Raw genomic sequence first — 12,785 nt, 5'->3', positions numbered from 1 at the left:
GGAGCATGAGGAAAAAACAGGTAGTAACATCAATGACAGGACTGGGGAAAGACTAACATGGAAGCACTTAAATACAGGAATTCAATTAGACAAGACTAGAAACAGCTGGTAACATAGGGATTCCACACATGGTTAATGAGAGGGCATGGCACATATTTGTTTGCCTAAATTTGCATCATGAATTCATTCCATTCCGCTGTTCTGTAGCACTTTTTTAAGTAGGAAGTTGGAAATTTTCAAGTTCTGAGCTTTTGCGTATTAGCGATAGTACTAATAATGAATAATATATAGGATATACAATTTTTTTTCCCAGATAATTCACATGCAAAACATTGGTGTCTCCATACATTTCAATCAATCAGATGGAGGTGATGGAACCAGCTCCATTTGCTCACACTTTCAGCCCTACCAGTAAGTAGGGCCATGTCAGCGTGGTTATGGCTCGGGTACAGCTCACATTCATTAAAATGCAAAACTGCATATTCACAGTATGGCTCGAGTATGGCTCGGTTTTTAGTGGCAGTGGAACAGCACCAAAAGATGAAAGTTCAAAGGGCAGTGGTGAGAAGAACAACAGGAAATTTACTTCATATAATGCCAATGTAATGAAAACATCCTGGCTTAATCTCTTCTGTGGATCAAGTGTGCAGCTCATCTTGCCTCTCTATGTGTTTTGTTCCTTTTATGTTTCTCAATACATCTAAATCATAGTTCTGAAACAGTGAAAGAGAGAAGAGACATAAAATAGGCTAGACACACACACAGTCTTCTACTATCCATTTCCATAACTTGTAAAATATTTGCATATGTGCACTTTATGGCACACCTACAGTGAGATTTATATCTTCACAGTGTAATCTGTATACAGTGCAATTTTACTTTAAATACTTTATATTTATACTTTCACAGTGCAATGTCATGTATACTTATGTGTAATGTGCAGCTATAACTACATGTGACAAATAAAGAATCTACATCTACATCTAAGATTTGTCAGGCTTTTGACAAACAGATGGACTTAATAAAGAAATCCCCACAGCTGGATTGTGGGTGTTTTCTGTGTTTTTCACTAAAGGTGAAACGCCTGGCACACCTGTCACTGTCTTGGCATTCTCTGCCACACAACCTCTGGTAGGGTACACTTACCTTATATATCCACATACAGTCTTTGCACTGATATGGTGCTTTGCATCCAACAGGTTAACACAGACAATCACACTGGAAAAAATGGTCTAACATTCAACAAATAAATGCAAACAATTCCATTCATGATACTGTTTTACATACAATGGGAAAACATAGACATTCACACTTGATTATTATTATTAGTCAGAGAAATATTATTTGGCATCCATTATTTACTTACTCAAATTGAGAGGGTGCAGTATTTTCATTATGTTTTATTCAGAACTTCAAGATGTAGATGATATTTAATGTCATTGACAATAGATCTCAAAAGGTCACAAATCATCTAAAATGGTCCCCTATGTTCTTTGCTATTGACCATTTGATGGTTCCAGTTCTGCCTGCAGTGATGTCTAATCTCTGAGCCTAGTTTTCGTCTTTTAGTGTATGAGCGAAATGAGCCAGTCTGTTAAATTGAACTGGAGCAAAATTTACCTCTCAGTAGGACAAAGACCCAGTGCTCAGGGCCAAAAATATACCATGGCTGATGGAAAGTAAAGCAGTAAATGTCCTTGAGAAGTTCATCCAAGCCCTGACTAGTGACCCCAAAGAGACACAGGACATCCGGAGGGAATCTGCAGAAGCCGGTGATTAAATTTGAAGGTTATAAGCAGACACTGTGCTCTACTGACCATTCTTCTTATATCTCTGAAGCAGTGCCAGCTGTGATCAGCATCATTAAGCAATCTTATTTGACCTACTGAAAACAAAGCTGTTAGTTCACTGTCCACAAACTGGAAGTAACAACGTGTCTCCCAGTGGACAACCAGAATGATTAGTGCCAAAATGACATGGGTAACATGTTGAAAGATCCAGACTGCCTTTTCATTACTGACTTTAGTAATTATTTTTTAATGTTTAGTTTTCAGTTGCAGCACTAGTCACTAAAACAACTGTTGAGGAGCCCAGGAACCGTGTCTCCCGTGTGTTTGATACATATTCTGTGTTTCTGGTGTCCCCTGTCTGAAGGCAGCCCCCTATGCTGCCTGGGAAAGGCTTCAGGTGACCCTGGTCAGGACAAATGGTTAGAAGATGGATGGATGGATGGATGGATGGATGGATAATGTTAATATTCAAGGTAGACCTATGTGGGTGCTTTTGCATTCTGCTTATTTCTAATGCATGAAGTCTTTTCACAAATCTTAACATTCACCCCCTGAAAGCTGCAGCACAATATATTATAGAACCATAATGGTAACATGTCACATGTATATCAAGTATACCGAGGCCGCACTGTGTATCATTCAGTCTGTGAGGTTAATTACACCTTAAAACACACACTTCACTGGCATGCATTAACTATCATGAATCTTAACAGAACTCTCAGGAGGTGATTTTAATTGAACTTACGAAAAGACTGAACTTAATTATTTATTTCAGATCTTTTCTCCAATTAATCAGAAATGACCCTGACTACTGTCCTGCATTAATTCCTGATTTTAATATGCATCTGTTATATTCCACTGCTCATAGTGTGTGTCAAAGCAGAAAGGCCCTTATGACGACCAAGTGAGCTGTCTGGACAACTCTGTGACAGAATTATGTGGACCAGATCTGGAGAGAGATGTGAAGAAAATAACATTAAGATCGTCAAAGTTACTAGGGACACAGTCAGTAGGTGCTTTGCTATTGAAGTTCAGGAACCTAGTTCCAAGTTCTGAGCTCCTGGGCCATCTCAGCTGGGAACTTTTGCAGTTCCTGGCCATTTTCATGTGTTGCTTTGCCACCACACAACAGGAGCTTTATGCTAAATAAGCACACTAGATGCAAAAAGCTTATCAGTGAAGCTTCACACATTATTTCATATGAAACTACACCTCAACCACAAAAAAAAAAAGAAAAATTAACAAATCATTTTCCATTTCTTCATTTTCCACTTTCTTACATTAAATTTGATGTGGGGTTGAATGGAGTGGTGTTGAAGTTGTTTAAATCCTATTTGACTAATCGATAGCAATATCTTCAAATATCCAATAACTGTATTCCACTGTCTATGTCACTAGACAAATATGGAGTGACACAGGGATCAGTGCTTTGTCCTTTGTTGTTCTCTCTTTACATGTTGCCGTTAGATAACATATCAAGAAAACATAATGTTAATCATTGCTCCTATGCCGACGACATATTTCATGCTTAACAACCCCACATCAGTTGTTATTTTAGCTCTTGGATGACTTGGATGACTGAAATCTTTTTGTCACTCAATGCAGAGAAAACCGAGGTTCTGTAGTTTGGAGGTAAGTCTGTGGATACGTCTGCCATAATCTCCACTCTGATAGGCTGAACTTTTCCCTCAGCAGCTCAGCCCATAACCTAGGCATTACCTTAGATACAAGCCTGTTATTCACATCGTTTGTGGATGCAGTATGGAGTGTGCTTCCTACAGCTGCATAATATTGCCAAACTATGATGTTTTCTTATTATTGAAAACACTGAGAAACTAATACATGCTTTTGTATTACTGACTGCTATAATGTTCTGTCATCTTGCAGCGTTTTCAAAATGCAGCAGCTTGAATTGTCACCAGGAGTAGGACGTTTGAACATGTAACCCCTGCTCTTAGTTCCCAGTCCCAGGTTCAGGACTGACTTCAAAGTTTTCCTGCTTACATATTAAGCACTCAAAACTCTAGCACCCTAACAGAAATGATCCATGTTTACAAGCCAGATCATACACTCAGATTAAAGAATGCAGGCTTCCGTGTCATCCCATGCATAAATGAAATAACTTTTGGTGGTATAGCCTTCTGCTAGAGGGTCCTTATATTGTGGAATAGCCTGCCAGCAGATGTTCGGGATGCCAAATTGGTCTCAGTCTTTCAATTTTGACTGAAGACCTACTACACCAGTTTACCTAACTTGACAAATACGCCGTAATCATGGCTGCTGGTGCTGCTGTACATGCCATTTCGATCTACGATGCTTGTCCATTAATGCGTCTATGGAAGTTCTGACCACCCATGCTCTCTGCCTTCCCACATGTCCGGATGGTGCCCGGGATGGTCCTGGTTCAGTCCCATAGAAGGGTGATATCGTGGTTGTGACTTATGAACCCTGACATTGTGGGTGCAGCCTACAATTTGCTGACTCACGCAGGCTGGCGCGGGGAGCCGACTTGTTGGTGAACTTTGACCATGAACTCAGTGTATATCTTGCTTTTATTAAAACAGACCCATTCTCTCTTTTTTATAACGTTAGCATGCCTGGGGGGTTGGGCAGCCAGTTGACCTTGGACCCCTAGAGGTTTTTGTTGTCACTACTTGAGAGTTTTTGGTTCCTCTCCTCCTTGTTTCCTGGCTTTTTCTTTCTTTCTTTCTTTCTTTTTTAAAAATGATGTGATGATGGACTGACACTCTTGGGACAACTGTTGTGAAGGGCACTATATAAAATACATGACTGAATTATGCAAAGTATCTCAATGGGTAGCATTGTGTCCTCACACCTCTTGTGGGTTTGCGGGTTAGATTTGTACTCAATCCTTTATTCCAAGTCCTAACCACAGAGCAAATTTCCACAACAATCACACAGCATACATTTTCGAGAAATTTCTGTGGACTTCATGAGTTTTGGAAATTTACATGAGGACTGATTGAGTTTTGTTCCCAATATTGTAACAGGAAGCCTGACTTTAGGTCCATTGGTGGTCTCATCTTAATCACAAAAAAATGGACTGAGAGAGTTTTGGAAATTTGCTCCCCAGTTATTCAGACTGGGTTTGTGTGGGACTCCTCTGGCTACTCCAGCTACCTCCCACAATCCAAAGACATTTAGACCAGTGTTCAAAGTTAAAAATACATTTTATTTAGTTTATTTCTGTCATGTCTTCATTCAGTATATGTGTTATTGTCAGTGGTATTACTGACAACATTATCTAAATCCAGGGAAGACACTCTAAGCTCCCCCAAAATCTAACATAATTCGGCTCTATACAATATTAAGATTGTCTAGATTAAATACATGAATGAAAAGGCACAGAAATGCATTGAACAGAACATCTTCCCTCCAATCAGCTCATTATTTTGAATTCTCCCTAAACACTAATCGATGTATTCCATTATGTACAGCAACTAAAATACTATTGCATGCTAATATACAAGTAAATGTAACTATTCTATGATGCATTTATATACATTTGTGAGGTAAAAAGCTTAAACCATGCTTTACAAGCTTTACAGTAATAGAAAACTACTTCTATGTTTCAAGTCAAAAAAGACACCCACGGATCACCCAGCTCAGAATTCTGTGTAGTTGTTTCTGAACCCTAATTATGATGATGCAGATTTTACTGTCATTTCAGGGGCTGCGGGATGGAGAACTGGGCACATTCTCCAAACCATTTGCACAGAATCTGGTGTTGCAGCATAAAAGCACCATAACATTAAACACGACAGCAATGTTCATTAATAAAAATCTAGACAATCTTAAGATTATCAATTAATTTCTAATGTTTTACAGGAACAGAAGCTTGTTTGAAGCATTGTAATATTTAAACACCCCTTCTGTTTTTATATTTTTCTGGTTTTCTTCGTTAAATTTCAGAACATTACTGTTATACAAGTTTAAATGACTCAGGTTAATTTAGGCACCAAGGCAATGATTGTACAGTATGTTACATTATACAGTAAATTCTGTACACCTGTGTACAGATATCTATGAATAATAATCAGTCATCTAATAACAGCAGTGGTCCCATGTAGAGCTAAAACAATGCTCTAGATAAAATTATACATTATATCAGGTACTGGGGTGAAATACTTATATAAAAACATATAACAACTCAGCTTTAAAGACAATATCACTGAAAACTACAAGATGACTTCAGTGCTCTATTCTGACCTGGTTAAGTCTGTGCTGTTTAATAGATAAAGACCAATCTACTGTGCATTGATTTCAAATATCATCCTTAATTGTTGCCCTAAAAATGACCAGATCCACTGAGCTTTGACTGCAATAAGACATAAAAGGGACCTGAACCATTGAGGTCTGAGTTAGATACAAACAGAGCTTTTGTCTCACATAATAAGAAAGCAAGAGAATTCTGGCAGCATTTGCAGAACAAATGATAATTATTTATAAATGCAGTGACTGCAGTAAAATTCACGACTGATCCGTGAGTGTCTTTACCACACAGTAGTGAGCTAGTGTGTAATCGCTTGTTACAACGGATCCCTTCGACACCCTTGTGCCATGGGAGGTTCTACTGAACACACATTCAGAGATGTGCTCGAGAAGCAGCATGGTCACTGCAAATGTGGACAACAAAAAAAGAAAAACACGAATGAAATGAGAGAATGGTTTGAAATCGATACCTTTTACATTTTCAGGTGTAAATTAAGTTTGAATGTGTGAACAAAATGTGAAATATATCATATTATACATGTAAACAGTGCATTGCACATGGTTTAAAATTGAACATACACACAAAACATTTATGTACAGGGTGAAGGATAAAAAATTGTTAAAAACTACAGCAATATTTTATACCTCACCTATAATCTACAATGTAAAATATAAAAGTTGAATTGACTTGTGAGACTCCACAATGACTTTGTTATGGTTCCAAATGATTAGTCTGAAATTCTGCCTGTTATTCAGTGCAGATAAATAAAAAAGCCACATATCACAAAAATGGCCACATTCGTTAAACAGTGGGTTATAGGATACATACATTTTTTAAATGAAAATCTTTGTCAAATTTTAATTCAAATCCCATCCACCCATAAAACAAAACTTGAATATTATTAATGACCGTAATACATTACATAAACGTAACATATAATATAAAAATAAACATTCCATTCAAGGAGCTAAAACATCTGTAGTACTAACAGCTGGAAATAATGTTTATCTTTGTGAACAGTATTGCATACTCTTTCTCTATAGCAGCAACATAATTTGTAGCTGTTGCATGGTTTTCCTACGTCCTGAATACAATTTTCTTTGGAAATGATCATACTGGATAATGGTTTTGCGTTTTATGAAATAAGCTGATTTTACCTTTTACATACGATATGGGATTAATAAATGAAAGGCATTTAATCAGAAACAGTATAGACGATACAATAAAATAGGTTACTGTACAATATGAGCAATCCACTGCGTAGAGAAACAAAATTTCACTGAAATATCAGCCTTAACTGTATTTTTCCACATTCACACAACCAGGGGTGTTTCCCAAAGCCTTCTTGATGCTATGTCGTTCATAAGTTCGGTGTTAAAAAATAGAACTTATGAATGACTTAGCGTTAAAAATTCCTCTGGAAACTCACCCCAGGATGGCGTGAGGTTTACAAGATTTATAGGTTTGCCTATAATAATAGTTTATAAGTAGCAGTATCATGTGATGTAATACCTTTTGCATTCAAGGCTATAAACTATCATTTTATTATTTTGGTGTGGTTGCTAAACGTAACATCTTGGTTTGATGTTTGCCTTATACTGATAATACTGACTTCTTGTAGCGTTGCTATTTTTACAATAACAGCAGGTTGACCGGTCGATATAGAATATCTGATTTGTCATAAAATAACCTCACACTGCTGTTAAATCAAATTAAATTAAATTAAATTTAAATAAATTAAATTAAATTTCAATGGCTACATGGAAAGTTGATCTTGATTTATTTCTTAAAAATACCCAAAATAGACAGTGGTGTAGTGGTGTCTTGGTAGGTGGATTTATAGGTATCATCCGCTTGATGGATGCTCGTTTTACGCCACTTCGGTTTTACGAAAGAGTTACATTAGCAGTTGTTTTCGGTAAATGAAATAAGTCCAAAGAGAATTTTTGCTATTACAAAAAAATGAGAAAAGCGAAAATAGCATTTAGCATTTGTTTATCAGCGAGCTAGTCACAGATATACACCCATTAGCCACATAACAACCTTTCGGTCAACAACGGGCCAAATAAATTACAGTGGGCCCATAAAATTATAATAGATCTGAAACATTCCTATCACCTATTGGCATCATAGCCGTCAGGAAGCTATAGCACTATGGATTACTCACATGTTTCTGTTGATGCTGGTTTATACAAACAAACAAACTGCCAGTGGTATAAAAGTGTAGTACATACAATTATGTACAGCACATAATACAGTCAGACCTCGGACATTCGTGAGGTTAGGTTCCAGAACCCATCGCAAATGAGCAGGAGTCGCGGATGTTTGGTAGAGTCACTAAAAATGGTAATATGTGCTTATTTCTATAGTTTAAACCCTAAATATGACCCCAGTCATGCCCCCAAAACACTTTTAATTTCATTTAAAAGTTAGCTTAATACATTACCTTTTTAAAATGTTTGATGTAAAAATAGAGTACAGTATCGCCTAACGGATATTTGTCACACTAGCACATTTACAGTACAGTATACTAATGTTACCCCTACTAATTCAAAGAACACGGCATTGACTGTCGTTTTCTTTTGTATTCACAGTAAAGTAAAATGAGTAAAGGAATGGGACTGTAAACTTATTGACAGAAGTCATATACATAACCAAGGTACAATTTAAGAAAATATGTAAAGGAAACATGTACTGTACGTACAGGATACAGGTACTGTATTCAATTCAATCATTTAAAAATTACGTAAAGACATACAGAAATAAGTTGTAAAAATACTATGTGTGTGCTAACCATGAAAAAGAGAGATCAAAAATACATACACACATTAAAAATATTTAATAAAAAACAGTAGAATGAAATTTTCGCGGATTTGTGAATTCGCGAATCATGAAGCACGCATGCATGAGGACTGACTGTACTTTATAACATTGGAGGTTCTAGACCATTTTAACTTTGGGGGGGGGGCAACCTGGGGCCAGTTGTTCTGTTATGGGGGCCAGATGCATTTAACCTTAATTTCCTCTGAGCATTACTTATACTAGATTGCCAGCATCAAGGAGCAAAAAACAATTTTGAGAACTTAAGAGTTATTTGTGCAATGCTTTGCTTCCACAAGCCTGAATAATTTTTTCCATCGTTAACTATGCTTTTTACCAACTGAAGCAACTTTACCACCCAGTGCACCCACGTTAAGAGTCTGTCAGGAAAATGTGCTCACGTTTTTGTATCACTTGTTCCCTGTGCACAAAATTTTAGCCCACATACATAAATAATAATAATAATAATAATAATAATATGAATACATTTATTTCAGACCCAAGTACCATACGTATTTAGGGGGGCCACAGGAGGGGCATGCATGTTGTCACGGGTGCAGTGTCCCCCACCTCTGCTTAATAAGGATAATAAACAACTATGTTACTGTTTTTTGTATTTACTGTACTATACTTGTTATCGTTATTTAGGCTACACCATATAACCTAGACGTGCAGCAGGCTATACTATCTAGGTTGGTGTAAGTACACTCACAATGGTGAAACCGCCTAACGTCGCATTTCTCAGAATGTATCCCTGTTTAGCGACAAATGACTATTGATTCTGGTAGGTGAAAATACACCATACATGTCTTATTTCTGCTTGACATGAACTGTGTATTTATCATTCCTGCTTTTACTGAGTTATATGTTATTTTTAAATGTTAGTGTAATTTTCGGTTTATGTGTTATTTGGTATGATTTAGTAAGCCATTTTTTTTGGTCTCGGAACACAAAAAATTCCCATATAAATGAATGGTAATTGCATCTTCGCTTTGCGACATTTCGGCTTATTAAAGGTTTCACGGGAATGCTCTACATTCGCAAAGTGGGAGATACCTGTACTATTACACCGTATACTTGTGTCTACGCACTTCTCCTCTGACTGACACACAGTTTTGGGTTTGCTTATGGTAAATCCATATCTTTAGAGGTGGGTATACCTCCCCCTCCCCCCCACCCTGGTGCCAACACTGCTACTCTGCAGCACCGTTAACCAGACCCAGAATTTCACACATCCAGTGCTCTTAATGGTGTACTGACCTCACTTTTATGACCTTTATTTTTCATTGCTGCCCAGTTTATTTTGGCAATGCCAATTCAAATAAAAAACAAACAATGCAGCAAACCAACAAATGAATCAATCTGCTCTATACATAACAGCGAAATCCAAACCTAAACAAATCTTGAATTAAGGTAAAATCTGGGACCTATAAAACAAAATGGGGTCTTTTCTTTCCAAATCGATAAAACCAATGTATTACATTTCATTTACAATTGAAACAGAAGCTACTCTTCAAGGAAAAGTTACCAGATTATACATACACAAAACGTTTCTTAAAATTTTGTCAGTGTAGCCCTTAATATTGTAAAAAAATGGAAAAAAAAAAGGTTTAAAAGGAGAGAGAAAAATGACAGCAATAAATAATACCAATGGCCCTTCTCAAAACAACATATCAGTTGCCATCATACACATTTTTAAAATAACAGAGATCTAGAAAAAAAAACATGTCCGAAAAAAAGAACAAAACATCTCCTACAATGGCTAAATATTCCAATGTAAGGTGCAGTTCATAGACTTTATGTCAAGATCTACTGATTAGTTTTTGCACTGACGCTATCAGTACAAACAGCAAATGGCTTCCCTGGACAACTATTCATATTTTTTTGTTTGTTTGTTTATTGTGTTTTCCCAGTGTTTTTTCAGAATCTTTTGACCAAACAATAAATGAAATATAATACAGTCTATAGTCTTCCAACAAATGACAGCTTCCTTTAATGAGTTACTTTTTGTATTATTTTAACCTTTTCCAGATGCCAATCACAGAACAGCAATTGTTTCCATTAATCCTGATATTAGAGTGCGATAGAGGGCACTGTATTAAACTGAAACCGCCATTTTGATAGTTTAATATACAACAGTAATATCACTGTAACCATTAATAAATCCGGAGCCCATGACAGCTATATCCTGTTTACAGAGCGAGTGACATCTGGGTACCTTATTCATTCCTGCCTGCCACTCAAGTGCAGGCTCAACGTTATGTTTAAATGATACATTAATGAGTGAAATCAGAAGTTTTCGGGTCTCTTGTTGGACAGCGTTGTATTTTTGTATATTTGCCCAAATGATGTTACCTGTTAGTCAACCTGCAGAAAAACATAAGCACTCCACCCCACTCCTCCTGTCCCAACATTGATCAGGCTCTGCTGTCCAAGCACCAGATTCACATTTGCTAAGTTTAAAGACATTCAAGAGAAATGTTTCAAGCAAAAAAAAACAAACAAAAAAAAAACATCAGATCCTGCATAAAGATATAGTTTACCCATTTAAACTTTTTATCTCAAAGCCTTTTGACAAATAACTCTCATCCCAAATAATGTCGCATTTGGTTGTTTAGGATTTGCTCATATTTTTCTCAAAGTAAATGACAAAAGTTGACAATAAAAAAAGTCAATAATATAAATAAAAGCAGCGATTGTAGGCGATGTGTAGGTTTTGACAATGTCCTTTGACAGTGTTCTTGTAGGTCTTGTAGGTCTTGCCAAATTGTCACACGTGAGCTGACAGAGCCTTACGCAGCTATCTGCGTCACCATGGCAACACAGTGGTAAATAAACATTAACTAACAGAAGTGATGAGGATACAAGCTCTAGGCCGTCCAGGCGATGACAGCTCCTCTCACATCACTCCTCTTGTACATCTCAGGGCTGCCAATTGTCCTTAGTTTCATCTGCCCTGATCTACTCTGTGTTCAACTCCAATGTATAATTAGCTCATAACTGTTATATATTTTTATACATTGGTATTAGATATTTAGTTGTGTATTCAGGAAATCAGTATCGTACATAAATGTGGTATTTGGGGGAGATGAATGTCCATAAACACATTATAACACAACTAAGAATTTATAAATGAGGGAGATGGACTGAAAATCTAGACCCTAACTTCAGCACACCATTGGCAACCCTGTTTGAACACAAGCACCAACTCACGTTCAGACTAGTTACACACATCTCATTACTTATAAAAAAGGACGCTATACAAGAACGGAAATGTCTCTTGGATCACATAGTTATTCCCTTTCATTTAAGAAGTCAGCACCCAATCGATGCCGCGGCACAGCAGGCAAGCACATAGCTGACTTCGCCAAGCCACGCCTGCCCGTGTTTCAAGCTCACTTACGGCACACAAACCACAAACCAAACTTATTGCATGAGTAAGAATTTATTTCGATTCATTGAGGATTATGTGGTCAGGTTGTGGGGGGGGGGGGATGTTAGGCGCCAGCTCACATCTTGTTCAGCAGCTTGGTCAGCATCTGCTGTAACTGTGACCTGGACATGTTGAGGCCTAGTGGCCTGCGCCGAGACGACCCCCCGCCCAGGGCTGCGTGCCGCCGTGAGGTCATGCGCGCCGGGCTGCTCTCAGCTGAGCGGCTCCGCTGGATGAAGGTGCCCCCCGCGTGGGGGTACTGCTCCGTCTCCAGGGTGGATGAGGAGAAGACGTAAGAGGCCAGCCGCCTCAGCTGGTTGGGTCTCGGGGTGGTGTGATGTGATGGAGGCCTCTCTTCCTCCAGCTGGAAAAGACCAATAAGAGTGAGCCTGGGGGTGACATCATTGCTCCTGATATGGTCATTACATTTAAGGCCGTCTCGGCGGGCCGTCATGTGCTGCTCGCGCCTGGAGCAGAATGATCGAGCACGGGTGCAGCGGTGCGTTTA

The 12,785-nt window shown here is 37.9% G+C and overlaps 1 protein-coding gene across 5 annotated transcripts in view; it reads right to left on the bottom strand.

The window, feature by feature from the left end:
* Positions 1-8,002: 8,002 nt before the first annotated feature.
* The window catches only part of ttbk1a (tau tubulin kinase 1a), a 42,478-nt gene continuing 37,695 nt past the window's right edge, over positions 8,003-12,785 (bottom strand). For all 5 annotated transcript variants that reach the window (XM_023830386.2, XM_023830387.2, XM_023830388.2 and 2 more), the window contains one exon: positions 8,003-12,641. In XM_023830386.2, coding sequence (XP_023686154.1) covers positions 12,354-12,641 — 288 coding nt within the window. In that variant the 3' untranslated portion in view covers positions 8,003-12,353. The remainder of the gene's footprint in view (positions 12,642-12,785) is intronic.

This window comes from Paramormyrops kingsleyae, chromosome 20 (genome assembly GCF_048594095.1).
Source record: "Paramormyrops kingsleyae isolate MSU_618 chromosome 20, PKINGS_0.4, whole genome shotgun sequence".
NCBI lineage: Eukaryota > Metazoa > Chordata > Actinopteri > Osteoglossiformes > Mormyridae > Paramormyrops > Paramormyrops kingsleyae.
Note: the sequence above shows the minus strand (reverse complement) of the source record. Positions and strands in the feature narration are given on the sequence as shown.